The sequence below is a fragment of the Phyllostomus hastatus genome, unplaced genomic scaffold (assembly GCF_019186645.2).
Source record: "Phyllostomus hastatus isolate PE091 unplaced genomic scaffold, TTU_PhHast_1.1 phas_scaffold_182, whole genome shotgun sequence".
Taxonomy (NCBI): Eukaryota; Metazoa; Chordata; class Mammalia; order Chiroptera; family Phyllostomidae; genus Phyllostomus; species Phyllostomus hastatus.
In genome coordinates this window covers 20,317,711-20,338,770 of record NW_025334013.1, presented here as the reverse complement: position 1 = coordinate 20,338,770, position 21,060 = coordinate 20,317,711, and the positions used below count along the sequence as shown (strand labels likewise).

At 49.2% G+C, this 21,060-nt stretch overlaps 1 protein-coding gene across 5 annotated transcripts; it reads right to left on the bottom strand.

The window, feature by feature from the left end:
* Positions 1-1,117: 1,117 nt before the first annotated feature.
* Positions 1,118-19,221, bottom strand: TMEM39B (transmembrane protein 39B). Of its 5 annotated transcripts, none has more exons than XM_045860023.1 (9): positions 19,099-19,221; positions 17,400-17,526; positions 16,692-16,911; positions 16,034-16,117; positions 15,585-15,739; positions 7,229-7,565; positions 6,094-6,281; positions 3,054-3,174; positions 1,118-1,558 (listed from the first exon to the last, which is right to left on the bottom strand). In XM_045860023.1, the coding sequence occupies exons 1-9, from the start codon at positions 19,100-19,102 to the stop codon at positions 1,316-1,318; spliced, it is 1,479 nt and encodes a 492-aa protein (XP_045715979.1). In that variant the 5' UTR covers positions 19,103-19,221; the 3' UTR covers positions 1,118-1,315. The 5 variants fall into 5 exon arrangements, with proteins under 5 accessions (XP_045715979.1, XP_045715982.1, XP_045715981.1 ...); XM_045860024.1 differs by having other exon boundaries at positions 1,328-1,547; XM_045860026.1 differs by lacking the exons at positions 16,692-16,911; positions 17,400-17,526; positions 19,099-19,221 and adding an exon at positions 16,271-16,289.
* Between the last annotated feature and the right edge of the window lie 1,839 nt (positions 19,222-21,060).

Sequence of the window (21,060 nt, the reverse complement as noted above, 5' to 3'; positions counted from 1 at the left end):
AAAATCTCAAATGCTCTGGAAAATGCTACAGTATCTAAAAACAATTCTCTATAGGTTTGGACATTCTTATGTTGTCAGAATCTTCCTCATCTTCATATCTGTCCCAGCGCCTAAAGCAGTGCCTGCCTCAGTAGAGACAACGGAAGCATTTGCTGCAGTGTCTGTCTCCCACACACCTCTGCGGGCTCATCTGCACATCCTGTGGTCAAAAAGGGCTCGGGGAACACAGGCAGACCAGATAGATGAGCCCCGGTGACTGTCTCCTCTCCTCCCAGCCCCTGGCTGTGCCCCATAGGAACCTGGTGGCCCTCCAAGCAGCTTTCTTTTCACTCTGGTACTTGGCCTTGCTCACAAACCCTCTAGTCTAGAGCCATCCATCCTCCCTGATCCAGGCCCTGCAGACTTTTCCAGCTCCACCCCACCCCACCCCTACCCACTCGCCTGATCCTTTCTGCTCCAGGAACCACACCCGGCTTACCCTCCCCAGATACACCAGGATCTTCCAGATCTCTGCTATTGCCCGTGCTCTTTTCTCTGCTTTAAGTGCCTTTCTCCTCTTGTCCACATAGGAAGTGGCTGATACAACTCATGCTATCCCCTCTTCCAAGAAGTCCAGAGAACACTAAACGTTCTTTCCCCTGTGCGACTATCACACCCACCCCAGTGTAGTATGCCACGTTCGTGTCTGTGCCACACCTGGGACAGAGCATGGCTGCTGCGACTCTGAGCTGAATCAGGACATCGCGTTCTGCTAGGATAGTCGTGTCATCACCTTTTCTGGCCCGGCTGTATCTTGGCTGTGCTACCCTGGGCGAGTCACTCAGCTTGTTTCCGTCTAATGACTAGGAGTGACAGTACCCACCACCTAGGGTTGTCATAAAAGTCGCAGTAAGTCAAGGCCTGTGATACACACACAAAGCAGCATCTGGTGAACAGCGAGCATTCAGCTAGCAGCAGTGTTCACTGTGACGGTGACTGCCAGGGCCTCATCTCCCCTCCACTGGAGAAGGCAGAGCTCACAGCCCCAGAAGACACATGTGAGGCTTCTGGCCCAGAATCCCAAACCTCTGTACTCTGCCTGACAGGCAGGAAGTGAAAGAAAGAGGACACGGGCTCATTAGGAGTATAAAAATAGGACTTTTTTTCCTCATAATCATATCAATTATCAAAGAAAGAAACAGTATGTAACAAAAATACAAAGCTCTGTGGACTTTTTTTTGTGTGTCAGTTTTTGTTTTTTTTCCCCCCTCACCCATCCCTCGCCAACAGCCCCTTCCCAGGTATGCCCTGGCTGAAGCCTGGGTCGCCCTGGGGCTCAGGAGAAGCGGTGGTCCAGGTCCCTCTGGGGGCTGGCGGAGTAGGAGTAGGCCTTGCCCAACACCAGACGGTCCCGCAGCAGCTTGAAGAAGGCGTAGTAGTTGCTGAAGAGGATGAGCGCCAGTGAGATGGTCTGGTGCCACTTTTCAGAAGACATTAAGGAGTAGAGCTGGTAGACAATGACGGCACCCTCTAGCAGCAGCAGGATGTTGAGGATCCGCAGGGGTTTGCTGAAAAAGAACTGACCAGAAAATAGTAGGCATGGACTGGAAAGGACGCTCCAGAAGCCTGACTCTGATGGGCTTGGCGGGCCAGTGAAGGGGACGAGCTCCTGGGGCCCCATGCAGACTGGGGTAGGGAGAGAGACTTCGGAGGGTTGGGCACGGACTTTGCCACCTCTCTGCCTTTGCTTGTGGTATTCCTTCTGTCAAGACTACTACTTCCCACGTAAGTTGTTTAAGATCCTGTTCAACTTCTGCCTCCCCCGGGAACCTTTTCTTGCTTGCTCTCGCAAAGGTTTTCTGTTCTAAAATCAACACTTTTACATGTGATCCTCCTGGATACCTTAAGACCTGAACAAACTAGAATCTCAAGACACAGGCATGGAAAGTTATTAGAGACTCTACAGCCTGCACTACCCACTACAATTCCTGTGTAGCCTCGCCGGCTAGGCCAGAAGCTTCCAGGGGATATGGCGACACCTCACTCTCAGCTGGTAGTTAGCAGGCACTCAAGGAAAACATTTCTGATCGGTTCAAAAGAGTGATTGATATCCAGGGATCCAGATTCTGCAGGAGCCGAGGTACCTGAACTTCAAGAGCTGCCTACAGGATGGGAGAAATAGCAGGAAACGGGACCCTAAGACACCAACCAGCATGCCAGGCTCAGCTCTGCAACTGGCAGGCTCCGGGACCTTCGGCAAGACCCTTTCCTGTCTGGGCTTCAGGTTTCCCTACTGCGAAAGAAGAGATTGCCTGGATCACTGATTTCTCAAACTGTGTTTCTTAGAGCACCATGTTCCAAGGAGGTTATTTTAGGGACGACAGCAATGGTGAGAGGGAAGGGAAAGGAGGCCCAAGCCTTCCAACCACAGCAGTGCCATGAGGTCCCGTACACTGGACGTGAGTCTATGACTATACTGGGCAAAGGATTTTTTTTCTAATTTTCTCAAACTTTATTCTTTTTTTTTATTCAATTTTTATTTGTACTTTTTTCCCACGGGCAAAGGATTTGAGTGCAAAATAAGTAAACACAATGGAGACCACTAGCTTAGATGATTGTGAGCAGACTTCTTTCCACAGTGTCACTGCCGCCAGTCCCCGAGTTTCCCAGGAAAGCACCCTTGAACAAGGTAAGCGCTCTGAGACGGCTGCGGCATCTGAAAATGGGGGGGGCCCTGGCATTCCCCCCGACCCAAGCTTCCAGCAAGGACGGACGGAAGGGCACATGGCGAGCGCTCACCACGCTGCCCGGCACACAACAGGAATGATGACCACTATGTCACCACTACGGACCCTCCTTTCATTGTGTCGTCTCTCCCGCCTCCACCCAGGGTTTCCAACGACCTGCAGTGATGAAGTGGCTATTGGAGCTTTGGTCCTTGTTCTGCACTGTGCGTTGTTTTCCTTTGGATTTGCTAAAAATAGCTTTCTTGAATGACATCCCCTTCCTGCCCCTCTGATTCTCCAGCCCTGGAGGTCGGGCCCCACCCCTCCTTCCCAAGGGAGGAGACTCACGTGGAACCGGAAGTGGGAGACATCAGAGGGAATGGCCACATTGTAGTGACCCACTGCTTTGTAGACGTTCTTGCTGTGCTTCACCAGCACGCCCTGTGGCCACATGCATTCTTCAGTCCACCTGGAGGCACAGCCCAACAATGCCCTTCACTCCCAGCTCACCCGCAAAAGCAGGTGCCAGAACACTGGGCATGAGGAGAGACCACCAGGGCTCAACTCCCATTTCTATTAGACACAGTGACTTTCCTCTTCGGGGCGTCAGCTGCCTCCTTTGTGAAATGGGGTAAGAATCAGGAGAAATTCACTGTACTGGGAGTCACAGGGTCCAGGGCTGACAGTGATGTCTCAGGGACTGTCAGGATAATCCTTTTCCCTTTCTAGGGGCATCTTCTTCGTCTGGTCTCACCTCTAGCCTCCAATTGCTCCATCACACAGCTGCCTAAAAGGTCTTAATAAAATACCAAACTGAGTCTATTTTCCACCCCAAACCCCCTGAAGGTCTTTGGGGTCAAGTCCCCAATGTTGCATGGCCTTCCATGGCTCCCGGCATATAGGTCACGTCCAAGCCATTTCGGCACTGTTTCTAGGGCCTCCGGTACACCTTACTGATTCATGTCTCTGCATACCTTGCTCCCTCCAATTGGGCTGTCCTTCCTGATGCCTTACCTTTTTGGCAAGCTCTTTGTTGTCTTTTATAACTCAGAATCCTTCAGAAAGCCTCCCTCTAACTCCTCACGGAGTTCAGTAGCCTTTAACTCCCCCTGAATCACATTGTTTATTTCCCTGTATCCATTGCTAGGCTGGGAGCCCTTAGGGACAGGGACGGTGTCCAATTCATCTCTGTGTTCTCGAAACACGCCACAAGGCCTGGCGCACAGGGGCCCCAGTGAGCGTGTGAGTGAAGTGGTGGAGCCAGTGAGCTTTCTTTCAATGTTCTGCCAGACCTTTCCAGGAGCTCTGAGGGTGCTGGGCTAGAGCACTGAGAACCATTGTCTGCAAGAAGCTCAATCCCATGCTCCTGCCTTGTCGATTCATTCATTTAAAAAACAGTTATACTGCTCTATGCAATAGCATGAGTGAACCTCGCAGATAATATGCTGAATTAAAGAAGCTGGACCCAAGATTTCATTTATACGAAGCAGCAGAACAAAGAACTATGGTGAAAGCAAGTGGGAAGGTGGTTGGGGAGGCCACTGGGAAGGGCCATGAGGGGATTGTCTGAGAGGTTGGAAGATGTTCTGTGTCTTGATGGGGGTGGGTACATGGGTGTATATACCTTTATCAAAACTCAAAGAATTATACACTTTAAGATTTATGCATTTCATTGTACACAAATTTTACCTACAAAAAAAAGACGATACACAAAAAATATAACAAATTTGCTGTGGGCCTAGTTTATAAGCCAGGCGCTCTGCCAGGGGTGAGGACACGGCTGAGTGCTTGACAGGTAAGGAGCCTAATACCCGGGAGCTTTTGCCCTGGAATGTCAGGCAAGTCACTGAGCAAACAGAGTCGAAAGTGTTAGTATGATGATCCTGGCAGTATGGGACTGTAGGGGCATCAGGAGGGGCACTTGGATGGTCAGCAAACTATTCCTGGAGGAAGTCAAGTGCTAAAGAATGAATAGGGATTAATCAGAAAAAAAAAGTTTGAAAGGCACGGCAGGCAAGACACGCATCATATGCCAAAGCCTCGATACAAAAATGCATACAGAATTTAAGGATCTGGAGCGGTCTGGCTTGGCTAGAGCAGACTATAACTTGGGCATGGTGACAAACAAGGCAGAAAAGGCTGGCAGGACCCAGGTCATCGGGGGGAAGCCATGCGAAAGAGCCTGGACCTTATGTGCAGACCATGGTGGGCTACGGACAGGTTTATCCTCATATACATCTATATTCTATCTTTCTATTCCTCCCTCCCTTCAAAGCCCAAAGCTAAGCTGAGCCCCCTTTTGGCCCATTTGGCAGTGCCCATCCCCTTTCCTGGACCACCTGGGCAGAGGCTGAGGACCCTGACTGGCACAGAGCAGGCTTGGCCTCTGTGGCCTCCCCTGGCATCTCTGCTTCCAGGTGGGCCTACCTGGAGGCCCTACCTGGGTCAAACCTGTCCCAGTGGCTGGACTCTTCTCTGCCAGGCACAGTGCTGGGCTGAAGACTCGGACGTGATACAGAAGTGGCCCCAGCCTGGAGAAGCTCCCAGTGTAATGGGGCAATACAGGCAGGAAAATCAGCACAACCTGGGTGGAAAGCACTGTGGCGAAGGGCTGCAGAGACGCTTGGCACCATGAAGAATGAGCCAGGCTGTGGGAAGGACAGCCTAGCACTTCGGGGACCCCAAGCAGGGTGACTGGTGCCTCTGCTCTGGGTGCAGTACCGTCTCGCCGCTGGGCCTCTTTCACACCACTCATCCTAACTATCTGTGCACCCAGCAGTCACCCCACCAGACTGGGAACTCAAGAGTTTCCTCTCAGTCATTTCCTCCCTGTGTCTTTTCTTCCCTGGTTCACCACGTTACCAGACTGACGTTTCTTAGGTACACCCTGAAACCGGTCCCTCTACTACTCAAAACGTTCCATAGCTTTCCTCGGCCTGTAGCTCAAAGCTAAACTTCTTTGTCCAATACATTAGCACCAGGCATGGTATGGATTAGGTAGCAATAAATGTCTGCTGAAAAAGCAGATGATCTAATGACTGAATGGATGAGTAAGCAGTTGATAGTGGGGGTGAAGCAATAAAAAAAGCATGAGCAAATCAGTCAATGAGCAAATGAGTAACGGTAATTGAGAAAGTCAATGAGCCTATGAATTTACCGCTTGCCCCTCCCCCACCCCCAGCCTCTAGGACGCTACAAGTTACCTAAGGACAGGGAGCATGTGTGTCTTGGGCCCTGCCATACCCTACTACGGCCACAAGGTGAGGCATCAAGATATGCTCATAGCTGTTTGCCGACTGAAGGGAAGAGCTGCCGAACAAGAAGGTGAGTGACTTCGGACACTGACCAGGAGGGGTGGGGTTGCGCAGGGAAGGGGAGGGCAACTCACGGGTGCTGCAGCACGTTGGAGCACAGCGCTGGGTCCACCTTCTGCCAGCAGCCCAGGTGGGCAGCGGCCTTGTGGAGCAGGTCGCAGTAGCTGGCAGGAAGCAGGTGCTGCATGAGGATCACTGAGGTGCTGATGGATACCAGAAGGAAGAGCTCACAGGACCAGCGCTTGTCATAGTAATGTGTGTTCTGGAGGCAGGAAGAGGTAGCTAAGGCCTGGGACGCCCATAATGGCCTCACTCCATCCCCCTTCCGTGATCCTATCTGCCTCAAGACCAGGACAATGCTGGAGAGAACTCAGGGCGACCTGAAACCAAGGATCTAACACCTAATAAAAAAGGCTTCATCATGGGCATTGACCCTTGCCCACTACTTAGTTTTCTACAAAGAGAAACTGCTCCTGCCGCCCACTGCTCTGAGCCAGGGCACAGGCTCCAGGGGACAAGCGTGGACTCTGGAGTCTGACAGACGAGTTCAAATATCGGTTCTGCTGCTTATCAACTACATAACTGTGGGCAAGTCATTCCACTGCTCCATGGTCTAGCTTCCTCCTCTGTTAAATGAGGGTCAGAGTGACCACCAACCACCTCTGAGAGGCACCTACAGGATCATGATACTCATGAAAGCTCTCGTACACTGTGGGTGCTCAAAAGACTTTAAGTCCTCTCAACCCAAACTATTCAGTGCAGCCCATCCTTGTAGAATGTTTCAGGCCCACAGTCGGCTGGGCAGACTCCTTCCCAGAAGGCCATACGGGCCAGAGAGAGAGCACAGGCCTTTGCAGTCACTCACATGTGGGTGAATCCTGGCTCTTCTACTTAAGGACACTGTGGCATGCCTGTGCCAAAACAGCCCGACTGAAGTACAAGTCACTGCTCTGTTATCAACTATTATGAATAACACTGCCACGTCCTCCACATTGGCTGGGGACCCTATGCAGGTCACTTCCCTTCCTTTCAATGAGCTCTGTTCTCCCCACTCTACAACAGAGGCAGCAAGTCATTCCAGCCCTCAAAAGGAGACACAGAATCTCATCAAAAATAGCTGAGTTATTTGTGCAGCCAGGTCTCCTGGGGCGCAGGCAGTAGGGGAAGGCCCTGGGCAGGCCCCTTCCCACCTCAGGCCGAGCTACTCACCTTCACGAACCAGACAGGCACGAAGGCCACATAATAGGCACTCAGCATGGAGCTGACCAGCACCTCCTTCATGCGCCAGTTGAAGTCCATCTTGAGGAACTCCACCTCGCTGCGGATGAGGCTGGGTGACAGGCAGCAGGCGTGGGTGGGCATGGCGTCGGGGCCATACAGCTGCCGCGTGTGCTGCTTCCACGTCTCCCTCAGAGTGAGCAGGTAGTCCCGGCTCCGTGCCAGGCCGCTCACAGCCTCCCGGGGACCCATGGAAGCTATGTGGCTGAAGAGATTTGTCTTGCGGATGTCGCAGTTCAGCTGCAGGAACGGAATGTACATCCCAAACCTGCCGGGGAAGACAATGGTGAGGGCAGGCCTGCCCACAGGCCAGGGTCCCAGCCGACCCTCGGCCACTGAGGGAACCCTCTTTTCTTCCATGGGCCTTAGCTCTCCGGGCTATTCGGAGGGAGCACTTACCCATCCTCCCACCAACCCACCCTCCCATCCGACAGTCAGACGCTCGACACACGTGCCAGCCCTGCGTGTGCCGAGCACTAGGGACACGGCAGGAAGCGGCAGAGAAGTCCGGGCCTCACAGTCCGCTGCTGACCAGCAGCGACTGTGATGGCCCACAGTAGTTAAGCACAACCTAAGTTCCAGACACTGTACTACCTCCTTTATGTGAATTCTCTTTTTCTTCCTAAGAACACTGAGCATTAGGTACTGTTATTTCGTGCCCTTTTCAGACACAGAAGTTGCAGCTCAGAGGGGTGAAGTGGATTCCCAAAGGTCACACAATTAGTCAGGAAGAAACAGAGCAGGGATTCGAACCCAGAATGGTCTGACACCAGAGATTAGGACAGATGCTCAACAAACACTATGAGTGATTAATTAATTTGAAATGCAGCGCGCACCACGAAAGAGAGGTGTAAGTTGTTATGAGTATGTGTGTTAGAGGCAGCTCTCAGCACACAGAGGGGGGCCGTTCGGGAACAGTATCCGTGTGCCTGTTATGTGCCACTACACTGAAACGGACCCTTGAACGGCACCAATCCCTTCCTCTGAGCGGCACCCTCTGGTTAGGGCTGGCGCTAGCTGGTCAAGGGGTGTTTGGAGTGTCTGGCTGGTACTGTTTGGGAGGAAGGCTAGATGGACCCATAGCCCAGAAGGGTAGATAATGGTAAAAAGTGAGTAAGTGCTGAGCACAGCACCTGGGACAGCAGGTGCTCCTTATCTAGCTCGGGGCCCCTCCATTTCCCCACGTCCTCAGACCCAGACCCAGAAGGGTCCCCGGGCCGCCCCCCAGAAGTTAGGGCCAATGAGAATGCTGCATTTTCTTATCAACAGTAATTTCCTCTCTTCCTGTTTCTGAGGTTCCAAGAAGGGAAATACGAGTGTCCTTGGGCGATTTGCCTCTTTGGGTTTTTCCTTTCTGTTCTGTACAATGGGGACCCGATCATTCTCCCTGGGGTGAGGTCAAGTAGTAAGATAATAGAGAATCTGGTTCAGAGAATAACCTTAGGGGTCAAACAGGCAAGGATTAAAATCCCAGCTCTGCCATTTACTAACTGCTGTGATTTAGGGCAAGTTACTTAACCTCTGTGAGACTCAGTTTCCTTAACTTGCTTTAAGTTACACAGCTTGTATTGATTTCAATGCCAAGCCAGGCATTATGCTAGTGTTTTCATAAATACTCTCTTAATCTTTGCAGTGACCCCCAGCATGATGCTTGGCTCAGAGCATGGCAATACAACTTCTTTTTAAAATTTTTATTTATATATTTTTAGAGAGAGGGGAAGGCAGGGAGAAAGAAAGGGAGAGAGAAACATCGATAAGTGAGAGATACAGTGATTGGCTACCTCTTGAATGCCCCCAATTGTGGACCTGGCCGGCAACCCAGGCATGTGGCCTGACTGGGAATCGAACCAGCAACTTTTTGGTTCACAGGCTGGTGCTCAATCCACTGAGCCACACCAGCCACAGCCAGTGATTCTAAGGGGCAGGAAAGAAGACAGAAATGGGATTCCCAAAACACTCTTTAGGATACCCCGTGGGAATGAGGGGGTGGGGCACCTACATGAACACACAAGGGATTCAGTCAACTGAAGGGCATGGAGTTAAAATCTCCCTGGCTCTGCCTCTAAGAACTGCAGCTTCAATTAAATCCTGTGGTGACTGTCAGGATGGCTGGGGTAGGACAAAATGGCGGCTGGACTACAACCCAGAAGAAATCGCTGACGTCAAACCAGGGCACGAGGGGAACCAACGATGATATGTTGCCGCTTTGTTCAGAGGGGACCAATCTCCAGCCCCCGCGGAGAGCCAACCCAAAATAAAACCCCGCCATTTCCCCTAGCCATTTCCCCTATGCAGCCGTGCTGCACAGCATGGCTTTTCTCCGCCCCCCGCTGTGGGTGCGAGGGGGGGCAAGAATCTCGCCTGTGAGCAAAAAGCCCAATAAAAAGCTCTATACTGCCTAATTTTGTGGCTGATTAGCATTTATTCCTTGGCGAAGCCTAAGAAAACCGATCAGTAACAGCAACCGACTGCTCTGCCAGGTCATGAGTTAGAAGCAGCTTCACGTGCACGATAGCGGATTCCCTCCCATCCTCTCCACCCAAGACGTGACAGTAGGAAATAAGTCCGTATCAGCAGAAAGAACGGGGCGGGTTTATCAGTGCACAAGTGGCTTTGACACATTTAGACAGCGGACAGAAGTTGCTGACAGATGCGGAGGGAAGCCGTCGTGTAAAGCACTGCCGTCTAACAGACCTGTGAGAGTCACACGCGTGATTTCAAATCTTCTAACAGCCACACTAAAAGACAGATATAATTAGCTTTAAAATATTCTATTTTACTTAACTCACTGTATGTGAAATATTACCACTGCAACATATAATCATTGTTTGTAAACAGTATGTTGTACTTACTTACTAATTTTTTTTTTGGACTAAGTCTTTAAAATCCAGTGGGTATTTTACACTTACAGCACATCTCAATTCAAATTAGCATATTTCAAATGTTCAAGAACAAGGCGGCTAGAAACTACTAAACTGGATGGCACAGGTCTAGAATATGCCGTGAGAGGGCTGTACTGGAGGTAGGAGCTTATCTGCCTAGAGTGACCCAAGAGAGACCGGCTTGAAGTGGGCACATGTGATAGACGCCAGAGTGAGAAGCTGGGCTGAACAAATGAGATTAAACGAAGACCTGTACTTATATACAAGAATTGATTCCTTTCTTCTGTTACACACCTCATGCAATGCACCCTGAAGGGTGCAATTTTTCCCTGAACAAAGTGTCTAAGAATTGAGGTCTCCAATCTGGACGTCCTAGAGTAACACTAACCCCCCTTTATCTTGCCCATGGGGGCCCACAGCCTGATAACTAGTACCTTACTTAATTACCCTAAAGCAAAGTTTGCCGGCCAGTGTGCCCTGCCCAAGTCCTCAGAGACCCAGGTCAAATCCCCTATTCTCGTGTACACCGGCAGAGGGAGAGAAAATGCACTCCAAGCTACTAGGTCCTTCATTCTTGAGTATAAATAGACAACCAAAGAAACCAACTATATTTAGAAAACTAGCAGCGTGAAACAGAAAAACTGAGTCAGGTGGAAAGATGAAATTGAGGGAACATAAGAGATTTTAAAAACAAGAACAGAATGCTATGAAAAAAGAATAATCAGAAAATAAGAAAAAAGGCCTTAGAGATTAAAAATATGATTGCTGAAAAAAAAATCTCAATAAAAAAGCTGGAAGATAAAGTTGAGGAAATCTCCCTAAGGCAAAGTAAAAAGAGAGACACAGAAAGAGACAGAGAGAAAGACTGAAGGGAGCGAGAGGGAGAAAGATGAGAAAAATATGAGAGAAAATATTAAGAGGAACAGATGACCAATCTGTGAGGTCTATCAAAGAAATGAAAGAAAATTTCCTTGAGGTGAATACCTAAATCTCTCCTAAAAAAAAAAAAAAAAAAGATGTCATTTGTTTATTTTTAGAGAGGGGGGAAGGCAGAAAGAGAAGGAGAGAAATATCAGTCTGTGGTTGCCTCTCGAACACCCCAACTGGGGTCCTGGCCCACAACCCAGGCATGTGCCCTGACTGGGAATCGAACCTGTGACCTCTTGGTTTGCAGGCTGGCACTCAACTCACTGTGCCACACCAGGCAGGGAGAATACCTCAATTTCTTGGTTAACAAAGTCCTGGAGTACTGATAAGATGAATGAGAAAAACTCTACACCAGACAAATCCTTGTGAAATTTCAAATAATCAAAAGATAAATAGAATATCCCAAAAGAATATCCCTTTCTTTCAGAAAGAAAAAACAAGTCATCTACAAAGTAGCTGGAATCAAACTGGCATCAGTCTTTGGAAACTGGGGATGGTAGAAACAATGGACCAATATCTTCAAAATTCTGAGAATATGAATTTGAATTTAGAAATCTACATTCAGCTGAATCATCAACTAAGCATGAGGGCAGAATAAAGACATTTTTATACATGCAAGGACTCAAAATGTACATGACTCCCACATACCCGCTATTAAGAAAATTACCTGGTATTGCACTTCAGCAAAATAAAGGAGGAAACCAAGAAAGAGGAAGACATGGGATCCAGGAAACAGTGGGTCCAACCCAGGAGGGCAGCGAAGGGGAGTCCCAGGCTGAGAGCTGCACAGCAGGCCTAGAGAGCAACCACTCCAGACTGGAGCAGCACGATGGAGGGCTCCCAGAGGGATGGCTTTGGTGGGGGCAGAAGTGGGAATGAACTCCAGGCAACAGGTAGCATGATTGAGAGGCTGGATAAACTTGAGGATATGTTGAAGGCCCATCATTCTTTTGTTAATAAGAAAAAAGGCCATTAGAAACTTCACGATAAATAGAAAGCTGTACAAGAAAGTTACAATCTAAGTATGAAGCAAATTAAAATATGACATGATTTTAAGCAATTGATGGAATGTAAGAAAAGAGAAACCATTTGACCTTGACACTAGAATATTCTTTTTTAAAGAGGCCCAAGATAAGCCCTGGCTGGCATAGCTCAGTGGATTGAACTTGGCTGCGAACCAAAGTGTCACAGGTTCGATTCCCAGTCAGGGTACATGCCTGGGTTGCAGGCCACGGCCCCCAGCAACTGCACATTGATGTTTCTCTCTCTCTCTTTCTCCTTCCCTTCCCTCTCTAAAAATAAATAAATAAAATCTTAAAAAGAGGCCCAAGATTATAGCTCAGTAACTACAGAGAAGGTATGTCACCTATGCATACTACTTGGCCCTACACTAAATGGTATTTGCATATTCATAGCATCAAGGCAACATCTGTTTTTAATTTTTAGAATTAGCCTTAGACAAAGAATGAAGGACTTAAATGTGCTCATGTACAAGAGTGTGAATGTCAAGTTTGACAATATAAAAGAAAGAGTATCATTGCCAGGAAGTGAGAGGAAGAAGAGGGGAGAAAAAGTGGATGGGCAGGTTCCTAACATCTCCTCTTACATAAAGGCGATGAAGATACTGGCTATTGTTGATAGAACAGAAAATACAGACACACACACATTACTGTAAAAAGATAACCAATAGGAAGCTAAAAGTAGTAAGTTATCAAACACTGCAAACAGCAGGGGTGGAAGAGTGAAATAAATCTTTCACCTGTCATTGCATGTGCACGCATCTGTGTGCACATATGAGAGTGTGTGGGCATGCTTGTATATGCAAAGAACATTTATTTCCAGAATGTACAAGAAACCAGAAACACTGGTGGCTACCTCTGGGAAGGAAAACTGGGTGGCTGGGAAACGGGAGTCATGGGGAGACTTTTTCATTCATATTTTTATACCTGTCGAATTTTAAGCATGTAAGCCTATTATCCCAACTATAAAATCAACACATTTTTGGTCCATAGTCTGGCACTCAATCCACTGAGCCACGCTAGCTAGGGTTTAAAACATTTTTAAAAGGAATAGATAGAAGTATAAGGACACTAGAATTATGGAGGTAACCCCAAAAAACACTTAAAACCAGAAAGAGTGACAGAGACTGCTTTTGAGAAGCGGGACTAAAACTCTGGTGGGTTGGGTTGGAGGCTATTTTTAATTTGAACTTTCGTCTACTGGATTTGATTATTTATTTAAATATTTTTTTAGATTTTATTTATTTATTTTTTGGAAAGAGGGGAAGGGAGGGAGGAAGAGAGGGAGAGAAACATCAATGTGTGAGAGAAGGTTGCCTCTTGCACACTCTCAATGGGGACCTGGCCTGCAACCCAAGCATGTGCCCTGACTGGGAATCGAACACGTGACCTTTGGTTTGCAGGTGGGTGCTCAGTTCACTGAGTCACACGAGCTAGAGCTGGTTTTGATTTTTTAAATGAGGTATGTGTATTACATTCATAAACATCTAAAAATTAAAAAAATAAGGCAAAATATGAACACTGGATGATGTCTGTATCCAAGGAGAATGGACTTATCAGAGAGTAACCAGGGAGGGTCAAATAAAGGGGACTGTTGACAATTTTAATCAGTACAAACATTCTGGAAGGCCATTTGCTAGTATCTGTAGAAAATGTATATGGAACCCTGGCAGGTGTGACTCAGTGGATTGAGCAGCCTGCAAACTGGTTCGATTCCCAGCCAGGGCACATGCCTGGGTTGTAGGCCAGGTGTCCAGTAGGGGCGTGCGAGAGGCAAAAGATTGATGTACATTTTGTACATCGATGTTTCTCTCCTTCTCCCCCACTCCCCCCTCTCTAAAAATAAATAAAACCTTTTTAAAAATTGTAGATGGACACAACTTTTGGTACAAAAATTCTACTTCTGGGAATCTGCTGAACAGAAACATTGGACCAGTGTGCAAAGGTGTATGCAGAATGTTCCCTGCCCTCATTGTTTTAAATAGGGAGAACCTGGGAACAACTCAAAAATCTACCAATAAAGGACAAAACAAATTGTGAAAAATCTATACAATGGAATATTATGAGGCCATTAAAAAAAAGTGAGGCAGACTCACATGTATTGCCATGGAAACACAGCCACGTTATGTGATTGTGAAAAAAAAAAACGTAATAAATTGCACCACATCATACACAGTATAATCCCACTTTCGTTTTTTAAGAAGTAGATGTGTGTGTTCTCGCACGACAAATACATGGAAGGGCCCTAGCCAGCGCGGCTCGGTTGGAGCACCGCCCCATACCCCAGAGGGCTACAGGCGTGGTCTCTGGTCAGGGCACATGCCTGGACTTCGGGTTTCGATCCCTGGTCACGGCGCGTACAAGAGGCAAGCAACTGACGTTTCTCTCCCTCCCTCCCTCTCACTCTCTTTAAAATCAGTAACCATGTCCTCTGGTGAGGATTAAAGAAAAAAATGTTCCATTAAAAAAGAAAACATGGAAAGGTATGCTTCAAGTCGTGGTTTTCTGGGGGGACTGAGATTATGCGGACTTTTATTTTCTATGTGAAAAGTACCTATGAAGTTCAATGTTTTTATATGATATGTGTCATTCTTCTAATTAAAAACGAGATGTAGCTCCTCCCACTACAGTGCCCTTTTGGCCAAGCCGGGTAGAGAGGGAGGAGTGTCCAGTTCTGAAGTTCCCAGGGAACAGGGCTGGTTCAACCTGGGGAAGCTCATAAACCAGAAAGCTCAGTGGCTGGGAAGTAACTGCTGATGTCCAGGCAGCCAGGAGGCTGCCTCAGGAACAGCTACAGTGGACACCTTGCCAAAGTCCTCCCCAGTCCCAGGTCAGGAAGGGACAGTTCTGGGCTCCCCTCAGACATGACTTCTCCATCCTCAACAACCTGGGTTCTGGCAAGATGGAGGGAGTGAGTGACCCAAAAAGACACAAAGACAGACACAGACATCTGCATGTGCAGATACACACGCGTGCTTCATGCAGACACCCACAGAAAACATGCACACACACAGGTGCCTGCATGCACACGCACAGGTACCTGCATGCACACAGAACCGTGGGAGGCACCAGGAGCTTGCATGTGTGCCGTGTGTTTACCAGCACACACGGAGACAGAGAGACAGAGAGAGAACCACAGACAAGGGAGGGGTGAGAGATGGAGAGGAAGCGCATGCACTCTCCGTCAGGGACCTTCCTTTGGGACATATACTCAGACCTGCGCCCCGTCCTGACCTCCCTGTTGGTCGCACCTTGGGTGAGTTATGCTCTCAGTTTCTGCTCCTGCAAAAGGTGGCTAATCCCTCTATCTCAGGGGGATACTGTCAGACAATGTGAGGGGCATTGTCATTGCCCTGCCTGTGAGTCTCCTGGGTGTGGGGGCCTGGTGACCCAGCTACACACAGGACAAAGGTCAGAGCTAGGTACCAGGCAGTGAGGGGTGAAGTGAGGGGTACTCACGGATAGCAGAGGAACAGGAGGTTCAGGAAGGAGTAGGTCCTGAAGAGGTGGATGAGGGAGCGGCACAGACTCCAGCCTGTTGCCGTGAGAACGGTGAAGCGGGTGAGGAACAGCAGGATGGAACGAAAGAGGGAGACCTTCCCCCTCTGAGAAGCCTGGGTCAGGGTGAGATAGGGCGGGATGGAGCCTTGGACGAAGGCCACAGAGGCTCCCAGCATGACCTGTGACCCCACCCGGGGAAACACGGGGCAGCAGGCTAGGCAGAACCTGGCAAAGTGAGTCCTCGATACCCAGTGAGCTCCAACATCTGAAGGGATGAACAGTGTTCTTCAACCAAGTCCGAAGGGAGCCCCAGGGAAATGCCTCAGGGTTGAAGGGCTCCGCATGTCCCCTTGGTACCCCCAGGAGAACGGGAGTCCCAAAGTCCCCAGCCTCTAGGACCCAATCACCTCCTTCACGATGGACCCAATGAAGCGGCGGCCCAGAACAATGGTGGTCACCATCAGCAAGTTGAAGTCGATCAGGTGGAAATTCTGTCGGGAGCAGAGGCTGGGGGTCACGTGGGCCCCCCCGCCCACATACAAGCTATTCTCATACCCACCTCCCCCTGCCCAGTCCTTTCCATAGGGACTGTCCCCACTCTCTGACCTTCATAGGCCTCCAGCTGAGTCAGGACAGGAAATTACCTAGAGGAGTAGAACAGGACCCAGAGGAGGGAAGTGGGAACGTCCCTGGAGATAAGAGAGCGGTGTGTGAGCCCTCTTGCTCTGATCACCCATGCCCCTGCCCCTGAACCTCTCTTTCTGCACGGAGATCTTTCCACTCCGTGAAACACTCATGTGTGCCTGTGGTTCAACTCCCCCAAGGACTTAAGAAGGTACTCCTTTAGGCAAAATATCAGATTCATCTCTGCTACTCTTCCAATACCTAGTGTGCTGAGCACATCAGGATTGAGTATTCAGGAGTCACCAGTTTCCTGTTCCTTCTACATCTCCCTTGCCCCACATGAGGCCAAGTGCACAGGGTGCTAGGTAAGCTATGTTAAACTGAAACCAGACACCACTGACTCACTCACACACACACAGCTGGTCCTAGCTGGGCACCTACCAGGGAGGTGTGGGAGGGCGGGTGGGAGGGTGGGTACCACCACACTGTCTTGTAGATGTTGATGTAGTGAACGAAGAGGGCTACGAGCTGGCAGAAGAAGAGCTGCAACTCAAACAGAATGCTGGCTTGGACTGGCAGCTCGGGGATCTTGCAGTGTTGCAGGGGCACGACCGTCTGGGTGGCCAGTGGGGGGCTAGAGAGACCCGGCCCAGAACTGCTCCTGGGGATAGAAAGGGAAAACATCAGGAGCTGAACTGAGAACCCTACCAAGAAGGGCTCTGGGGCACAGGATTATGGGGTAGGATCAGAAAAGCAGTTCATGGCAAGAATGGAGTCCCTAACTACCTGTCACACAAGGGAGTCAACAGCCTTTTTCTATTCCTAATCTTGGTCAGGCTTCCCAACATTCCCCAGGAAGAAAAAATTATTAGGTCCATTTTATAGATGAGGAAAAGGAGGCCCAAAGAGGGGAGACACCCAACCAAGGCACCAGCAAAACTGTAACTAGGATCCAGGCCTTTGGGAGTCACTATGTCCTGCTGAAGCTGTCCAAATGACCACCCTCCGGGTTTTCTCTGCTGCTCACTGCCTTCTGAACCCCTCCCCGGAATCTGAGGTATCGCATCCTAGAGCCCAGTCAGGGACAGCTTAGTCCATACTGCCCCTGTGAGCCCACAGTGAGAGGCAAGAGACAGAAAGGTGGTTTACCTGGTACGGGAACGGACACTAGTGACTGATGTGCTGGAAGTATGGCCCCCACCAGAGCCCCCAGAGGATCCTGGCTCACAGAGTGGATTTCGACAGTAGGATGTCCTGTTGGGACCTCTTCGTCCTCCTGTGGGGCTCAACATAAGGTAGAGGGTCAGGCGAGAGGGCATATGTCAAGGATAACACCAATGATCCTGGCTACGTTACCTGGTGTCTCACTTTACCATTTAATCACAGAGACCTATGATCTCTTCCCTGCCTACCTCTTCAACGTCATATACTATTTTCTGTCTCACCTCCACGCCTCAGCCATGCTAGTCTTTCTCTCCTTAGGCAAACCAAGTTTGTTGTTACCTCTTGTACTTGCTATATCCTGTCTGGAGAGCCCCTCCCTGACTGCCATTTTTGAAGTATCTATTTCCATTATTCTCCCTCCTCCCAACAATTCACTCTTAGAATTTATCTTACTTATTTGTTAACATATTTATTGTCTGTCTTACCCACTAGAATGGAAGGTCAGTGAGGTCACTACACTTACGTCTTTTTCTGTTGTGTCACCTACCCCTACCACAGTGCTAAGCATTAAGTCAAAGCCCAATAAGAATATGCTGATGAGTGAATGAAACCAGCAGGGTAGGTTTTCCAGTGTAGGAAATTGAGTTTATACTGTGTCTGGGTCCTGTGCTCTTAGGTCTGGTGTACGCTGCCCCATTCAGATACTACACAGTTTCTATAGGCTTACAATTCTGGACACTCTTGAAGCTTTTTCCTTGAGGACCAGAGATCCAGTTCAAGGGGCATCCTGGTGTCTTATGGTCAGGACTCAGGGGCCTGAGCACAGAGTCAGGGATGTGGACTTTGGGAGAACTGTGTGGTTGTGGACCCAAAACTTGGACCCACAATCTGTTTCTCTAGCTTTAGCAGTCTAGCCCAAGCTCGCAGGCACCATCCTGCTTATAAGCCCTGCGCCAGTTCTAGTTAAGGTTATAGCCTCCTCGTACATACCCCTTCAGGGCAATACAGCAGCCTACACAACACACTCCCTTTGCCCTAGTTCCTCAGTTTGGAAGCTTTTTCCACAAGTTTCCACAAAACACTTGTCCACGAACTCTGCCCCCAACCAGCCCCCAGCCCAGATCTGTTCACACACTATTATACTTGGTTTAGAAAATCCCACACAAGCATCCACAGCCCAAAAGCTCTGCCCACATTTACTTTCCCCTCTTTAGAAGCTGTGCACCTACACAAGCACCCTCAGCCCAGAAGTCCCGCCTACACACAATTGTCAGTCCAGAAAACCCGCCCACAAGCCAATAAAAGGTCTGTCTGTCCAGAAGCCCCGCTCTAGAATGGGGTCCCTTAATCATAAGGTCCCCTTTCTGCCCCACCACTGCCGGTTTAAAGCCCCTACAGCTAAGATCGCCCCCGCCCCTAGCGTTAAGGCCCCGCCCCCGAGCCTAGCCCCGTCCTCACCAAAGCCCAATCCCCCACAAGTCCCCTCATTTTAGAAGTCCCGCCCATCACTTAAGTGTCCCGCCCCCACAAAACGACAGGAGGGGGCGGGGTCCCTCTGCGCCAGTGTCCCCTCCCCCTCCCCTCTCCGAGGTCCTGTCCGCGTGTGGGAGCAATTAGCAGTGTAGCCATCCCAATCCCCGCGCCCGCCCGTCCCCGGGCCCGGACCCGGACCCGCTCTGCTCACCCATCTCCTCCCCCCGGCGCTCTCCGCTTCGCCGCCGCAGCTCCTGCGGGCAATATGTCGGAGGCGACGGCGGCCGGGAGAGGACCAACCGCCGCAACCCAGTCCCTGTGTATCTGCCGCGCGCTCCCGCCCTGCCGCTAAATTTACATACAAGGCGGGCTAGAGCACGGGGGCGCGCTCCTTAAAGAGGCAGTCCGGACAAAGGCGGGGCCAGCGCGGTCTTTGTCTCTCAGTCTCCCACGCCCTTCCTGCTGCAGCTGCTGCCGCTGAAACCTGAGAGGCTGGGAAACCCAGGTCCTGCTCTTCCGCCTGTCCCTTCTCCCAGCATCTCCTCGGGCCCGAGGGAGAGGGCTGGAAGACGCCTCTCATCTCAGTTCCCACCTGAGATGGATTGTATCCTTGAGTGGCCCACAGGCTCCTCAAACTCAACACCTTCCAAATTGGGCTGTCACCTTTCTTTTCGGCTTTATTGCACTTTGGTCCACCCAGTCAAAACCTGGGTGTTATTTCCCCATTTCCCCCGGCCCCCATCTCGTCTTTTACCTAGTCTTACCGACCCTAATATCTAAATATTTCTCACATCTGAGCCGACTTTGCCACCACCTGTTCAAATTCTAACTCGGCCAGTTCCCAGCCTTGAAGTACTGTTTCTTGCCCTTTACAGTGAGGTTGGGGATATTCACGTTATGTCTTGGGGAGGATTAAATGAGATCATGCATGTAGATAGAACAGAGTCTGTTTTATACATGCTAGCCATCATTATGATGATGATGTATGGCAAGCGTTAACAGAGAGGAAGCACTCAATAAATGAGGTACTACTACTAATTGTTACGGTTTCTTCCCTCATAAGACTTGTAAGCTGTGTTAATCACCTTAAATTAGTAAATTCTGTAGTATGTTAGAAAGGAATGATTGCTGTGGAGGAAATAGGAAAGGGGGTTGGGTGGCAGGTCACCATTATATACAGAGAAGTCAGAGTAGGCTTCACTGAGGTGACTTTTGAGCAAACACTTGAAGGAAACAAGTGAGTCAGTCATGCAGATATTTGGAGAAAGGGGGCCTTCTAGGCAGAGGAAATCAGTGGAAAGGCCCTAAGGCACAAGCTTGCATGCCAGGTGTATTGAAGAAACACCAAGGAGCCCTGCCTGGTGTGGTTCAGTGGACTGAGCGTGACCTGTGAACCTAAAGACCATGGGATAGATTCCTGGTCAGGGCACATGCCTGGGTTGCAGGGCCAGGTCCCTTCTGGTTGCATGCAAGAGGCAACCACACATTGATGTTTCTCTCCTTCCTTTCCCCTTTCTGTTATTTAAAAAAATAAATAAAATATTAAAAAATTTGAAAAACAAGTAATTTATTTAAAAATAAATAAAATAAGCCCTAGCTGGAATGATTCAGGGGATTCAGTGCTGGCCTGAGAACCAAAGGGTCGCTGGTTTGATTCCCCATCAGGGCACTTGTCTGAGTTGTGGGCCGGGTCCCCAGTAGGGGGCCGTGAGAGGCAACCACACATTGATGTTTCTCTCCCTCTCTTTCTCCTTTCCTTCCCCTCTCTCTAAAAATAAATAAAATCTTTAGAAAAAGTAAATAAAATCTGAAAAAAAGGAGATACAGTTTAGTTAAACAAAGAACTCCCCAATCTAGCATACCTAGTTTTACCGACCCTAAGGTCTAAATATTTCTCACATCTGACCCTACTCTGCCACCACTTGTTCAAATTCTAACTCGGCCAGTTCCCAGCCTTGAAATACTGTTTCTTGCCCTTTATAGTGAGGCTGGTAATATTCACATTATGTGAATGTTAAAGAAAAGAAAGAAAGAAAGAGAAAGGAAGGAAGGAAGGAAGGGAAGGGAGAAAGAAAGAAAGGAAGGAAGGAAGAAAAAGAAAAAGAAAGAAAGAAAGAAAGAAAGAAAGAAAGAAAGAAAGAAAGAAAGAAAGAAAGACGGGCAAAACATCAAG